Source organism: Alexandromys fortis, unplaced genomic scaffold, assembly GCF_014885135.2.
Source record: "Alexandromys fortis isolate MF-2015 unplaced genomic scaffold, M_Fortis_MF-2015_v1.1 scaffold_17, whole genome shotgun sequence".
NCBI lineage: Eukaryota > Metazoa > Chordata > Mammalia > Rodentia > Cricetidae > Alexandromys > Alexandromys fortis.
Genome location: NW_026067896.1, coordinates 13,602,419 through 13,619,240, shown reverse-complemented (window position 1 = coordinate 13,619,240; position 16,822 = coordinate 13,602,419). Strand labels below are relative to the sequence as shown.

General features: G+C 35.6%; 1 protein-coding gene across 1 annotated transcript in view; it reads right to left on the bottom strand.

Annotated features, from left to right (window-relative positions):
• Nucleotides 1–16,822, bottom strand: part of Mdga2 (MAM domain containing glycosylphosphatidylinositol anchor 2) — a 687,020-nt gene that overhangs the window by 33,233 nt on the left and 636,965 nt on the right. Inside the window, 2 exon segments of the mRNA XM_050163190.1 lie at nt 2,472–2,492; nt 3,728–3,905. Coding sequence (XP_050019147.1) covers nt 2,472–2,492; nt 3,728–3,905 — 199 coding nt within the window.

Here is a 16,822-nt window from a genome sequence, read left to right as displayed (position 1 = left end):
CTGGCACACAATGGTTCACAGATATACATCTAGGCAAAGCACTCATACATATCAAATAAAAACAATTGTTAAAAGACACCTGGTGAGAATGCTTTTTAAAAATTAAGTAACATGGATTTCTTTTGTTTTGCTTTGTGTTTCAAGACATGACTTCTCTGTGTAGTTCTGGCCATCCTAGAACTTGAGGCATAGATGAGGATAGCCTCAAACTCAGAGATCTTTCTGCCCTGTACCTCCAAAATTCTGGGATTAAAGGTGTAGTAAAGTAATTTTTTAATAGTAAAAAATAATTTTATGATTAGTCTAATACTTTTAAATTAGATAATTACCCATATATGCAAAAAAATTGTTCATATAAAGCTTATTCAATAAAGAATAATCAAAAGATAATGCATATTCACTAAGATACATGAATAGCAAAAGTCAGTGTACTACTGGATTTTAAATGATCTCACAAAGATGAAAAAAAGTCTGGGAATTTATCAAAGTCAGACATGTAAGATTGACTACTTTTTCAATCTTTGCTAACTTTCTGATTATAGCAAGATTTTCTGAATTTAGAGACTGTGGTGTTCTGAATGAAATGGCCACGATAGCTTGATATGTTTGAATGTTTCATCCTTAGTTCATGGAACTGTTTGAGAAGGATTAGGTGGTGTAGTCTTGGAGAAGGTGTGTCACTGGGGGTGGACTTTGAGGTTTCAAATACCCGGCTGTGCCATGCTTCTCCACTTCATGCTTGTAGATCAGGTGTACGCTCTCAGCTACTGCTCCTGCCTGCCACTATGCTACCTGCCATGATAGTTATAGACTCTATGACCCTCTGGAACCATGAATCTAAATTAAATATTTTCTTTTATCAGTTGCTTTGGTCATGGTGTCTCTTTTTAGCAATAGAAATATAACTAAGACAAAGACCCACAAAGAGGTTTTAAATATTCTACATTACAGGATCTCCAACATTTTACATTATTTCCCCAAATCTATTCCAATATGGTGAATAAATAACAAATTAGAACTAAGAAACTGGACCTACATGTATCTACCTAATTTTTTTTGCAGTCCCTTAAAACCTGAAAAAAAAAATGTAGCTTTACATTTAAAAAAAATCAAGAGTTCTCAAGGACTGATATTGAGATTAGGAAATGTATAGTTCCTAGGAAATCCTCTTTTTACTTCATGTGGTTTACAGAGAGAGAGGGATGTGATGGTTAATTGTCATGCGCTACATGGTCAAGAATCACCTAGGAAATACATATTGGTATATTCTTCAGGGTTTTTAGACAGAGGTTTAATGGAAGAGTGCAAATCCACCCTGAATGTGGGTACTACCACCTCATACGCTGGGATCAGTGAAGGAAAAGGAAAAAGGGGAGATCTAGAAAGGAACCAGCATTCATGTATTTGTTTCCTGACTTCAGATCCCAGAGTCACACCTTCCTGCCATGACAGATGGCATCCATATTTATAACAGCAGAAGAGTCCTGATCCACCCAAGTTGCTTCTACTAGGTAATGAATATGGGATGTTTTTATGTGTGGGACTAATTTTCAGGTATATGAACACTATTCTTCATCATGTATTTATAAAATTTAACATAAAACAAATTTTGAATTCAGAATTCAAAATTCAAGATCAAGTATGCAGGAAATTTAATTTATATAAATTTAGTAATTTGTGGCCAGGTATGTTGGTGCATGTTTGAAATACCTGTACTTAGGTGGTACTGAAGACAGTGCAATGATGAATCTATGTTCTAGTCCACCCTAGACTATATATTGAAACATGGTCTTTAATAAATACAATGCGGAAGTAAAATAATACCATGTATAAGGAAAAACAAATTTAAATAATCAAGGGTTAGGGTGAGGGATCATGGAGTAAACACTTTGTAGCTTAAGCATGATGACTTAAATTGAAACCCAGGACACCATGGTAAAGGTAGAAAATTGGTTCTGTAAAGTTGTCCTCTGATCTCCACAGATGCAAGTTGGAACATGTGTGCCCTGCCACACACATTGTATACATACATTATGCCCACACATGTACTAGCAGTAATAATTATTACTATAGTAAATGGCTTTAATAAGTAACCTTAGTCTTTAAGAAAAAGACAGCAAATCAAGACTGAAATCAAAGAAAGAAGACCACAAAATGAAAGATATCCCACAGAAACCAAAGTGAATGCTGTTGTTATAGAATAGTGAATGCTAGCAAGTTTGGGGAAATGACTCCATATTTCCTAACTTAGCTAAATGTATAAACATCTATGATCAGTTCAAATTCTTTGTATCCTCTGGTAAAACCATATCCTGTGAACTTTGAAGTGCAGACACAGTGCCAATTATACTGCTTTGAAATCATTGTTTTATACTAAGTAAGAACAGTTTTTACCTAATCTTTGTATATGTAATCCAGTTTTTTTACTATGTAATATAATATGATTTTCTAAGTGAAAATAATATACTTACTCAAGTGAGGATTTACAGGTGCTGGAAGAAAAGCCAAAAAAGTGGGGGCGGGAGGGGGGAGAAAAAGAAAAATGTTAGTAAGGCTTGGATGTCATTTATAAACAAAACTCGAATAAGTCTACTCAGAATCCTATGGTTTCCTCCAATCCTAATGATGGCAGTGGATAATTGCATCTGAATCCATTTTGTTCTATGGGATGGAATACATTTTACATTGAGCTTGAGTTAAGAACTTCAAAGTGCCACACATTCAGTGTTAAAAAGAGCATAAGGGAGTCAACCATTTTACAAGAAATGGCATTGTTCAACTTTTATACCTTAACCAGTGCTAAAAAAACCCAGAAGTCAAACTGAAGTCATGGGTAAAACAATCTATGATCTAGATGAATTAAGAATGGAAGCAATTATTTAAGAGATTATATTTATATTTTTGTTACACCCACACTTACTGAAAATAATGACATATTAAAACAAGGAAATTATGAAATCATGTCATATGTCTGAAATAAATCAGCACCCTTACCACTGTGTCTGATACATTAACACACACACACACACACATACAGAAATTTGTAAACATAGATTTAACATATCTTAAGAGACAAGATACATTTTTTTTTTACTTTTTGTGCACAAAACAAATCTTTGTTTGAGAAAAACAATTATGCTTTCCATAAAAAATGCTATCTGATTTCTCTTGAAGGGAGAAATAAAGATATCAAGTTTTACTAACAAGTAACAAAAATATTTCTACACTACAGCGTAAAGGGAATGCGTCTATGCATCTATAGTCATCAGTTATCACTGGGAGCAAACTCTGCTCTGGAGGTAACAGCCTTGTGGTGTCTTCCCAGTAATACAGTGGTTGGTAATATCCCTTGTGCGACTTCTGATTTATCACTTCCCTAGCATCTGGTTAGCCACCATGTTAGCTTACAAATTCCTAAAGAAGCAATACATACAAACATGTAGAATAAGCCTATTTACCCTTACACAAGAACATGTAGACCAGTGGTTCCCAACCTGTGGGTCGTTACCTCTTTAGGAGGTCAAATAATCTTTCCACAGTGGTTGTGTAAGACCATCTACATATCAGATATTATATTGCAATTCATAACAGTAGAAATAACACAGTTATGAAGTAGCAACAAAAATAATTTTATGATCAGAGAGCATCACGACATGTGGAACTGTATTAAAATAAATATTCCGCATCATTTCATACACAAATATTTGTAAAATAAAAAACTACTTACCAGTATATTTGATTACACGAATTGTTGAATCTCCTTCACCAAATTTAGTGAGAGGAGTTAGTCGGACTTCATAAGCCTCTGGTTTAATCAGTTCAGTCAAGTTATATGTAATCAGTTCTCCCTTTTGAATATTCCCATTTATTTTAATCTCCTGTTCCCACCACCGCTGCTGTCCAGCCTGAAATCAAAATGATTGTATAATAAAGTTTCTAGCATTTAATTTAAAGTTACTTGCTTTGTTCTAAGAAAGTGAAAAGTATTTTGGAAGTTTAGTTAACTTCAAACTAAAAGTTTATCGAACACATTGTATTTTATACATTATTATATATGCATGTTCTATATATTTTATAAATAAAAATATTTTATAAAGTCTTTTGCAGATGTTTCTTGATAGCTGAAAATTATCAGAGGTTAGTTAACTAGATTCAGCTGATTTCAATGTATCGTTTTTATATTGAGAGTTGCAACATTCAAACAAAGACCATCATTTGATGTTTGAAAAAGGATATTTGTAACTCCATTTAACATAAATTATTGATGGTATATGAGATTCGTAAACATCTGTAACTTCTTTATCATATCAATGAATGTATATACTGTATACGTAATAGTTTTCAGGGTGAATGGTAGGCATGAGAGTTCTAACACAGTGATGAGTATTTCCTTAGCTCTTGGAGTCAAACATTGAAAATGAAGACTGAAATAAAACTCACTATAAAACGATTTCCAACAGTTACAGATACAATTAAAAAATTAAAATAACAAAATGACCCAGAGTGATCCAGTAAATGCCATTGGAAAGGACCCATTTACAAGTAACCAGAGGGTGACTCCATAGAATGTTGATTGGTAGTTAATAAGATAAACGCAGTTGTCGCCCATTAGGTTCAGGGGGATGCGCATATCAGTGACTTTGAAATAAGCTGTTGCAGTGGAGCACAATGGATGAAAACAGTACAGTAGCAAGCTAAAATAGGAACTAGCATCATACGGTATTCTACACTGAACACGATGCTCGGATAATTTTATGATTAGTTTTGGGGGGGTTATAGGTTTCTTTTACATGGAGAAACAGTGAACAAGCTTCAACATTTATTTATAGTGAACCTATTAATGGCCTAGAAACAATAACTTGATTAATCGTATGAATGAAACTGAACCTAAATCTATAAGATGCTTTATTAATAATGTTCATTTATTGCGATTGTTTGTTTTGGATTGAAATGGAAAGAGAATATTGAGTCATATCTAGTAGTCACAAACAGAAACAAGAAAACATTTAGTAATTGAGACTGTGGGCTTGTCTGCGTTGATACAAAGTCACCTGGTCTTTCTCTCAGTCTCTCAATTCTCTCTCCTTCCCACTTTTCCTCTTATATGTATATTTGATTTTCCCTCATAAAATAATATCTATTCTTTATTTCTGATGCATGTGACTGTCTTTCAATATTTTAAATTTTATTAATTTAAATTTATTAGTTAAATTATTGCATCCTATTCATTAAAGTTCTTAATAGGTAATTATAGATTTATTTTCTGTTGCAAATTGAAGTCATTTTAACATATTGTGCTGACTTATCTAACTCTCATGAATTTTTTTATTCTTCTTAAATCCAAAAACATAGATGATAGAAAATGACAGGGAATAGGCATAGCTTATTTAAAATATTTTCTGCTAATGCCCATATCTGAAATATATTACATATATACTTGTTTGTGATAATATAGGCCCTTGATATATTTCTTAACTATGTGCTCATCGTGTAACTTAAAATTTTCTCACTGGGGAATGTTTGGGGCTAAAGGCAAAGATATAGTCTTTTAGAGGCATACCTTTGTTCTGAAATGCTCCTAAGGGCATCTCACAAAGCTATTCACTGTTTGACTGTGAAACCTTTTGATAGCTCAGATAAAGGAGGAGAAAATCCTTAGTTACTGCTAGTCTTAGGTTTTTATTTTTGTTTTTCTCAAAATGTTAAGAATCAAAGTACAGATTTGCCTTGGTGGTGAGCAGCTAAGTGCAACAATTGTTTGAATAAGAATTCCACTTACTAATGTGGATTTACATGTTTCTTTATAGTTTTACATGGCAATACTCTCTCTCATCTCTGTACACACATATGCATAGATTCCTTATATGTACATATATTTTTACATATATATATTTATATATAGTATCCATGTACTATATATGTGTGCATATATGTGTGCATTTACCTATATTCATAAAAACTGATTTGTTCCCTGAAGGTGGATTAGTCCTGACTATAAAGGCTGGACTCCTATGGTTCTTATACTTCTATTGCTAAACTTCTGAAAATGAAAAGCTCTAATATGTTCATGTTTTTCTCTAATTTTGTCTCAAAAAGAACAAACAAGATAGTTGAATCAAGAAGAGATTATTTTATATGTAATTCTTGGAGCTGTATTCAGAAGAGATAAAAGAATATGCTATTGAAGAGGTATGTGTACAAATAAAAGCACACATAAGATCATTATCTAAGTATTACACAGAGAAGTCAGTCTCGGAAAGCTCAACTACTTAACTTTAAAAGACAAAATTGGATGTCTACTGTGAGATTGCATTTCCTAGAACTGTCAGGGAAACCCCACCCATGAGATCTCATCATAATGACGGCCTAAACAAGACCCAAATCACGATGACACCAGTGAATGTGTTAACATGGAAGGGGAACTTTCTCAGTGTCCTATCATAGACAAAGAACTCCAGACAACGAAGAAGTTCTGGGAGTGGGAGAAATAGTCTTTCCTAGAGAATAGCACATCGGTAGGATATACAATACCAAATGGCCAAATTCTGATCACTTCATTTTACATACTTAGAAGTATAAAAATATATATTATATATATATACCACATAACAACAATTAATAAAAACAGGCCAGAGGCCATGAATCAGAGGAAGATAAAAGGTAGAGGAACACAGAAGGAGTTGGAGAAAGGAAAAAAAGAAAATCATGCAGTTATATTTAAATATAATAAATATATAGGACTAAAATGATAAACTAGAGGAGATAAATATGACTACTTAAAAGAGAAACTCACAATTAATCAATATCAATTGGTTAATTGAATGAGTGTCAGTGGAGTACTCAGCCACAAATAGAATATCTATATGCCCTGCCCCTTCTCAAGGCTCTGAGACTATTGCAGAAGAGGGACAGAAGATTGTAAAGCCATAGATCTGGGAGCACCACAGGAAACAGTGTCTTCTGGGAATGACAACACCTCTGAACTCATGAACTCACATGGGCTCTGTGCCTGCCTGACCAAGAGCGCATGATCTCAATCAAATTCCAAAATGATTGGTGGAGGTGTTTCCCATCCCCACCACTGACAGAGGAACTATGGACATTCGATAGCTCTAGGGAAGGAGGGTGCTTCTTAAAGGCTCTAGGCTCTAGCCCCTGGTAAGTCAATGCCTCACCATTAAAATATATGGCCAATACAAACTGTACCCCATAGGTTAATTTAAAAAAATACTAGAAGTTAAGAGGAGTTAGAGGTAGGGGTGAATTTGAAAAGAGTTAGGAGTCGGAGAAGTAGGGGTGAACATGATCAAAATGCATTGTATAAAACTCAAAAAATAATAAAATCACATATTTTGAAAGTCTGGTCTTCTTAGAATTCTACATTATATAGGGATGTATAAGCCTGAGCTTTGAGCAACCTGAATACATTAAAATTCTCATAAGTAAACAAGAAACAGAATGCAGTAGCAAAATGACTCAGATAATAGGGATTTCACAGATGAAGAAACTCCAATAACTAATTAATTAGGAAAAGCTAAGTCCTCACAAAGAATCAATGAAATAGAAATAAAATCCCCATTATTTCACATAATCAGACAGGCTAAAATATTAAAAAGTGAAACAGTATTAAAGTTTGGTGTAGCAATAAAACAATAAGAAACTTCAAGCATGTCAGAACCTATGTGTAAGAATTGGGAGTGAGGCTAACTCCACCTCCCTAACAAATCAGACTGCACAAGTGCTGTGAATTCTCAGAGGACTCTGGTAATGCTGACTCCAGATTTATGACACAGTAGACAGCTATGATAAGCTATCTGATAGCCTTGGTTTCCCTTGGTTCCGTAGCTCACAAGGTAGCCAATCACCATTGGATGGCGTACATGCTTTGGTATGTCTCAAGGACCCTGAGTTGTAAGATCCTTATGTCATAGAACAGACAACAACCAAACCTGCCCAACAAATTTATATCTTTATTATACTGGACATCAAATCTTCCCTGCACTCCAGAAAGGGAAATTATTCTTTAAGGAAGTTTGCTGTGCAAATGAACTTGGAACAATGTGGCTATAAAAAAAATGATGCGGTGTGTCTGTCTGCCCAAGACATGCAGAAACATATGTCTGTAACCATCTGTCCTGCAAGCATATAGCCCTGCTGGATATGTAAACTGTTCCAAGTTTGTATGGCATTAAAAAATGTTACAGCTTTAACAGGTGAGTTCTTATACTCAGTGACAGGAATATTCATAACATAGGGAAGAGAAAATGGCATAAGCATAAGAAAATAAGGCATAAAAATAAAATCATAGGCTATTCCTAAAATATCGCTGGGGGCCAATTTTTCTTCAAAATAACTTAATGTAAACAACAACATTTTGTCTTTAAATATTAAGTTTTAGATGTAGGAGCAGAAGGCAAAGGTGTAATTATTTCAAAAGGTAGATAAAATCAACTTAACTCTTCCAGATAAATGTATAAAGGCAAACATGATAGTAGCTGAATCAGGATACAGTCTTCTGGACATGTAAGCTTATTACAACCCTAATCATAGGACAGCCAGAGGAAGAGATTATAGGTATGTTGATGAAACAAAGGCTGTGCTTAAGTATTTCGGTTGGTGTGGCTATGGCAATGTTGTTATAAATTCCGAAGTCTCTAACCTCACCTGTGAATTTAAAAAGCAATGCCTTCGGATCCAAGCCTTTCCTTTGAAGCTGTCATGAAAGTATACCGTTCAACAGTTGAAAGCATAAGCAATTAATACTTTGTATTGCATATCAGCTAGCTGCGCAAGTTATACAAATGGAAAGTATTGTTTTCACAAACATAGGAATACACAATTACACCCACTTATTGAGATTGAAACCAATAAACAATTGGAAATAATAAAACACAATAAAACCAGAAAAAGCTCCAATTTGTCCCTCTTGTTTGCTGAGAAATTTAAGGGTTAAAATTTTTCATGTTGATTTCAAAATCCATTTCCTTTTGCCTAATAGATGTGTTCCTTTCATATATCTTAGTGAGCTGATGCCCTGAAGTCCTCACAATGTGTTTTTTTTTTAATTAAAAACTGTGGTTTGTAGTTTTATTTATTTTTTAAATTTATACCACATGGGATTATTAAATAGCTATTGCTGAACAGGTCTTAGGAGGAAAATAAACATGTTAGATTCTTCTTTTAATTTTCAAGGGAACAAAATATTAGATATTTTAAGCAAATTAAGCAAAAATCTGCAACAGACTTAAAATTGAAAGCAGGAAATGAAATCTTTTCCTCATTCCATCTGGATGGAGAACACCTGAAAGCACTCTTAGGAACTCCACCGAAAAGGACTGGAGAGAGCTAAAAGGAAATACGGGTACTTTAACTGAATATAGGGCACATCCACACCATCGTTCCTCTTGTTTTAATGTGAGTAGCTGAAAGACCGACACTGCCTTCCATGGGAACTGCTGTTTGCGTTCACCAGTCATTCTGCAAGGGACTATAATAGCTGGCTTTAACAATACGGACATTGCAGAGTCTAATCCACACATTCTTACACTTATTCACAGAATAATACACCTCTACGATGAGCTCTCACACTGCAAACCATTTCCTTTACTTCTCTGTAGCAAGCACATGCTGATGGTACAGAGTTAGTGATATCATTATGGTGTTTCTACCCATCCACGTGGTTTGATTATATTAATCCATTTGTCACGTTTTCTATCCATCTATTTCATCCTCCTATGCCTCTTCCCCTGTATATCCCGAGGTCCCCACTTTCAATTTCATACCCCCATTCAGTTTCTACTTATGAGAGAAAAGATGCAACATTTGTTTTCACGAGACTGGCTTATTTCACTTAACACAATGATCTTGAGTTGTATTCATTTTTTTTCCTGAAAATTAAAAAAAATTCATTCATCATAGCTAAAAATCTCTACTGTGCCCATGTGCCATAATTTTTATACTCCCAAATATAAGATGGATTCCACGGATTTCAGATGCAATGTTGTTTCAGCTACACATTTGTAGAAGAAGTGATTTTGTAGGAACTGTCCTAAGAGTTACTTCCCATAAACATTTGGAAAAGTTCCATATCAAACTTTGCTCATACTCTCATCTAACTTACTGCTGACAGGACCTTCTCCAGGGAATACATAACAGCCTATTCATTTTTGGTGGTCACAGCTCTTGGAAGCTTGACTATTATTTCATTATTAGAGAAAAGTAGCATTGTGTGGAATCCAACTTCATTTTGATGGACTGTTTCACACCTAGCCCCTCAAAAGAAAGCACCAAAATTTGCTGATTAAAATTTCTGCCATCTCCTGGGGTGTGATGGCAGCATCTACTACTGCTTACAGCATTTCCATGGTCATGGCCAGGTTGATGCTATTGTTGACTCTCAATGGGAATCAGACTGCAAGAATAAAAATACCACTTGGGAAGCATTCAGGATCAATATTTATGTCAGAATTGAAAGGTGCAATACTGCTGTAGTATACATAAATCATTTTAGCAGACACAGACTAGGAAGTGATGGCAACACTCTGTATGCTTCAACACCTAACTAAAATCTTCCAGTTTTTGAAGAAGGAATAAACATAATTTTCTGGCTACTGAAATTATCTACCCTAAATGTGTGTAATACTTTCCGGTACCAGTTTGATATTCAGAATAATGTTGCACATGAAATTGAGGAGTACTAGAAAGTTATGCGCAGAGGCAATTAGAGCAATTGTGGATTCTGTAGCGAATTGCTCCCCCTTAAAACAGGACTATCCTTATGTTTCTAAACCTCATTTTTACCCCATTGCTGATAACTTATAATTAATTCCTGCCATGTCAAAGTAAACTGAGTAGATTTAAAATTTGGAATCAATAACCTGCAGTGATGTAAGTTATGTATTCAGTTGTGCTGAGGACTGAGTACTCCATAGAGAAGGTAAATTGGGACAGGAATAGAGACAGTGTAAAGCCTGTCTTACGGTCATTCTACTTTTCCACTATTACTCTCTGAGACAGTGGTTCTCAATCTTTTTAAAGCTGCTGATTTAATATGGTTCCTTAGATTGTACTAACCCCACAAGTATAAACTTGTATTGTAACTACTTCATAACTGTAATTTTGCTACTGTTACGAATCGTCACGTACACATCTGATATGCCGGATATGTGATATGCGGCTCCCAAGTGGGTCGTGACTCACAGGTTGAGACACACTGCTCTAAGACTCCTTCCACTTCATCCATACTGTCTTGTTCTAGCCTGCATAGGGAGGCTAGTTGTTCTAGCAGGCAGAGTCCATTTATTATATAGTTGGACTTGCTTTGCCCCTTGCTCAACAATTTATTCAATCTATGGATTTCTTAGTGAACCCACAGGCCCTGCACATTTAACAGCAGCATGCCAGACACTTTTTTAAGTGTTTTGTATATTCTGTCCACATATCAAGTACTGGTGAGACAGGAGATGCTAGGTACCATGCCCCTCACCCCTTCAATTCTGGTTCTATCTGCTCTGCTTTGCTATTAAGGGCTCCCTCCCTATGCAGGCAGGACTCAGAGCTTCTATATGAGACCTCACTTCCTTTGGGAGATGTCAGGAAGCATGCCATGGATTTCCTGATCTACCTATTGTACTTCTCCTTTGTAATATATTTCTGTACCATGTCTGGGGACACCATGCTTGCCCTGGGAATTTTTCTCAATATATTTTATTTCTGATGTAAAGCGATTCAACATTTTGCCCTCTTGACCGCACCACATTCCCTCCAGCACGGGTTCCATTGGGTTTAATGACTAGGCTTTCAAGGTTGCTGTTCTGCATGGATTCCTTAAATCTGTTAAAAGCTCACGTGTGTTTACTCAGTCATGGCCATTGAGCCTCACATGTTCATGCTGTGGTGTTAATGGAGAGCACAGGTAGAAAGGAGTTCCTAGGCCGAAACATCCACATATGCATAGTTAAAGTTCTCAACACTTAGATACAAGTTCAAAAATGTTTAAAGCTTTATTTGTGTTTGTGTATGTGTGTTTGTGATTGTGCACACACATTTGTGAGCTATGCATGTGTGGGTGCTTGTTGAGCCCAAATGTTGTTGGATCTCTTGGAACTGATATAATAGGTGGTTGTAAGCTACCTCTATGTGGGTGCTGGGATTTTAGCTCAGTCTTTTACAAAAAAAAAAAAAAAAAAGTATTTCTTAATCACTGAAGCTTTTTTTTTTCCATCCCAGAACATAATGCTTTAACCTGTGTAGAGAGCTTCTGTGGACCTGCATTTGAATGTTTGAAAAATCCTGCTCTTCATATTCCTCATTTATATGTCTTTCAGCAGTAATTACTTGATTATAAAATAAAAGGAGAAGCTGTGACAAGCCTTAGTGAAGAGAGCACTGGGCATGCCCATGGCTTCATTCTTCCCGGCAGGTAGGTCCTTCTCCTGTGCTTCTCTGAGCAGCGATTGCTGTTTGGCGAAGGGGAGTGGTGTGTGAAGTGCTGGTGCACACAGCAGCTGGGAAACATTCCAGCAGGTAAAGAGGGAGGGGCTTGCAGAGTCTCTTCAAGGAAGTATTTAGTGGGGTGTGGAATGCAATGCATTTACTCATTCAGAAAACTCTTCTGGGACAGTCAGAGAAATGTCCTTACTTGGACACAGTAAAAATAAAAACGAAAGGAAAGAAAGGAGGGAGAGAGGAAGGGATAGAGGGAAGAAGGGAGGGAAGGAGGAAGGAAGGAAAGAAAAAAGAATGTAAGGTAGGAAGGAAAGAAGGAAGGAAGGAGAAAGGAAGAAGAACGGAAAGAAGGGAAGAAGGGGGAAAAATTAATAAAAAGGAGAACTTAAAACTGGATGTGACACAGTTAAAAGTGTAGCACTAGGACAATGCAAACAAAAGTAGAGCAGACCTTTGAAGAACAAAGACTTTGAAACCCTGAACAAAGCCAGAACTTCTATAACAGCAAAAGCCTAATTGAAGGGCTAGAAACAAGACTACCTCTTAACATTCTTAGATGTTCTCCTCCATACTTTACATTAGTTCACAGTACCAAGATGATATCTTAAAGATCAGAAAAGCTGCTCAAAATAAACACAGCCAACATGTATTGATTGAATTTTATGAAATAAGGTGTATCCTATACATACCTCAATGCTAATTTAACATAAAACAATGTGCATCTGCTTATCTTTAAATTATAGTCATATTATATTTAATCCATTTTATTAAAGTTTATAGATTATTGTTTCTTCATATAAAATTTTCTGAATAACTAAAATAATAAAATTGGACAGGAAAATAAAAGATATCTTAGATGATACAAAGGTTATGTTATACTCAAACAAATTTTTTTTATTCAAGCCCTTCCTGTCTCTTTGTGACATTATCTCATGTCCTTTGTAATGTTTGAGTTATAATTGCTAGCATTTGTTTTAGGAAATATTTGAGGTGACTTCTTTCCAAAATTAATACACAAGTACATTTAGATTATTAATATGTTTTGTTTCACATAATAGGCTATAATTTTAGTGATGAATTATAATGATGATTTATTCAAGTATACAGAATAACAGCTGACATGCATGGGAGGGTGTGGTCACACATGCTATCATCTCCGTTCTATGGAGGAGGCAGGACTATAAAGATTAGGTGTTGCAGACAAATCTGAACTGCAAACTAAAATGGGTCACAACAAACAACCAACAGTAAAATTTGGTTTTAAGTATAGTATGTAGAAGATGCCCATCGCAGCTCAGCAACACACACCAGAACACCACTGAGCAGCTGTGTCTCGTTTTAAAACCACACGGCTGAGAGGGGAGCTGCTCTCTACTCTCGAGCAGAATCCAGAGAGTTTAAGGCAGCACAGTAAGAGCTCAGGAAACCAGGCAACTTCAAAATTTCATGGTTGCAGTGTGACTAATACTTTTACATCATGGAAAAGTTAAAAAAAATTAAAGACAGATCGTCATTAATCAGCTACCTGTTTGTAACTGTGATTAAATTTCTAAGGGGAAATGTGACATCTGGCCTGTTATTTGCACAATTAAGAGCTTAACCAGAAAGTAAGTTTTTCTCATGCTCCTGTGTGATTTCATGCAAACTGTATTAAACCTGGCCCCTTCTAATTTACTGTCATCCCAGCTTCCCAGGTGCTTGAGAGAAAATATTGCTCTTTTTCACTCATCCACTAAGGGTGCTCGTCTAGCTATATTTTGCATCATCTTTCACAACTTACGGATTTGCAGTTTGGGATGATAGTTGAGAATTCTGGACTTAAGCAATTTCACCCTGCCTTAGGAAATAAGTTGTGAGTAACTGACATACCCTCAACCAGGTATTTATGATGCCCATCTGTTGAAACAAAATCACTGCAAGCAAGAGTCCATGCATAACAGTAAAAATAAACATTCTTAGTAGGTTATGGAAAATTACAGCAGAAAAAGCTTGCTTCCTATCTAGCTAAAAAAGAACACAGGTTCTGTTACTTTCTTGATGTCATTGCATCCCACAGGTGAAAGTCTGTGTCAGTCTAAACTGGAGCTGGTCATCCATTTCAACCTGGGAGAGCTGGTGAAATGAAGTGATGCAGCTATTCATTTAAGAAACGTATTGTTTGCCTGGCGGTGGTGGCACACTCCTTTAATCCCAGCACTCGGGAGGCAGAGGCAGGCAGATCTCTGTGAGTTCGAGGCCAGCCTGGTCTACAAGAGCTAGTTCCAGGACAGGAACCAAAAAGCTACGGAGAAGCCCTGTCTCAAAAAATCCCCCCCCCCAAAAAAAGAAAAAAATGTATAGTTTCACATTTTTGTTTAAATTATTTAAAGGTTTTAGTTCGGATTAACTTTCTGTCTCAATGGTATATGATGGACTATAGTCACTTATTTTAATTATTTTGTGAATAACAAGTATTTTTCTTTACACCTGTAAGAGGAACACCGTGTTAAATCCTAGGTTGGTGCTTATGGCCGCAGAGCTTCACCCTGAAAATGTTGCCTGTGGCTTCCTCCTTCACAGGCTGTAAATGTTGCCTGTGGCTTCCTCCTTCACAGGTTGTACCACAGACAGACGTTCAAATGAGTCTTGGATTCTCATGAATCATCATTACTATCCAGCTTACATATATTTTCAAATTGTTGTGGTGATGACCAATCTGCATAATTATTTCTAATGCTGGTCAATATTATTGAATATCCACTGTGCGTTAAATACATTATTCAACTTCATTTAGGAGATATATCTAAATGTATAAGTGATATCTCCTAAGTCTAACTAGACTGACTCAGTTTGATAGTAATGAATGAATAAGCACTTGAAATCAACATAGCATTCATAGGGAGAGATTTCATGTTAGTACCTTTCTATAAAGTAGAGTAAACATACATTTATGTAAATATAAATATGGTGCTATATACTATTGTATTCAGTGAGTAACATGATAACAGCTGAAAATCATGGACTTAGAAAAAATAAAAAAGAGTGACTATACAGGTGTTGAAATAGAGATTAGCATAGATTACTGAATTTTAGAATAAAAATATCAGCAGTATTCTCTGGCTTTGAAAGTTACTAAACTATGTGGGTTAATAACATTTATGATCAATCCACAACCATCTAACTTAGGGTTACGTGATGAAGAAAGCTGTGAAACCATCATGAGCTATCTTTGTTCCCAATCTGTGTCTTACACCAGGAAGTAAAGAGAGCACACAGAATACAAAAGACTCATGTGAAATATACATGACCACATTTTAAAACACTGTGAAGTTCCGTGAACTTTTCCAAGAGCCATAGAAAATTTAGAACTTAAACATTATCAGAAATATAAAATCATGAATTTTGTAGGTTTTTATGATTAAGGAGAATCAATAACTCCTTAATGGGTTTGCATTTACAAGTCAGTGTGGTTAACCCATTCTCGGTCTTCATGCTCGTTAAAGAGAGAACGTAGGTGGATGGAGATGCTGGGCGGTGGTTTCGAAAGTGGAGACCTCATAAACAGCTAGGGATTGGTTCATACATTTGGAGAAATTTTCGATTTTATATTTTTAATGCTTTGCTTTTATTCTTAATTATGGCTTGGAGCTCTTGATTCAACAGGTAAATTCAAGCATCAGAAGATATGGACACAGCACAACAACATAAGTTAAAAAAATACAAACAAAACCAGAAACACCACCTGTATCTGTTCGATGCTCCCATGAGGCAGCGTGTTGGCTGTGAGCTGCAGCTGTCTAAACTGGCTTATGTAAAGTAGAAATTCACATCTATTTCATAGACATTTCTGTTATTTTTCTCTTTCCGATATTATACACTCATATGCATCTTTAAATGGTATATATAGTACTGGTAACAGTTGATGGTACAGTTCATCTGTCTATATTGCAAAATATTTTTCTAGATATTTTTTCTAATTTGTGTTACTATTTGTTAATATTGTCTTCCATTTAAAAACTAGAAGACAAATGCTAATTTAAGAAGCATCAAACTAAAAATAACACAATGTTGCATTAACCATTGCCAAGCAATACAATATAACAGACAACCAAGAAGTCTTCTTGGCATACACAAACATTTATTTCTTCCTTGTGTACAGGCTGTCCAAGTCAACTGGTGCAGACCTGGCAGAATCTGGCTCATTTCTAGTTGTGGTTGGACTCATGGTTAGTTCCATGTGTGTCATTATCTTGGTCCATTAAGTAACTCATGACACATTTTTCTCCTCTTTAAGCTCAGATGGTTTGATGAGGTGAGCAGGATTCTACATGGTCTCTTAATGTCTAGGCTGAGAAATGGCAGTTATCATTTCTCTACAAAGCAATTCTCATTGAGA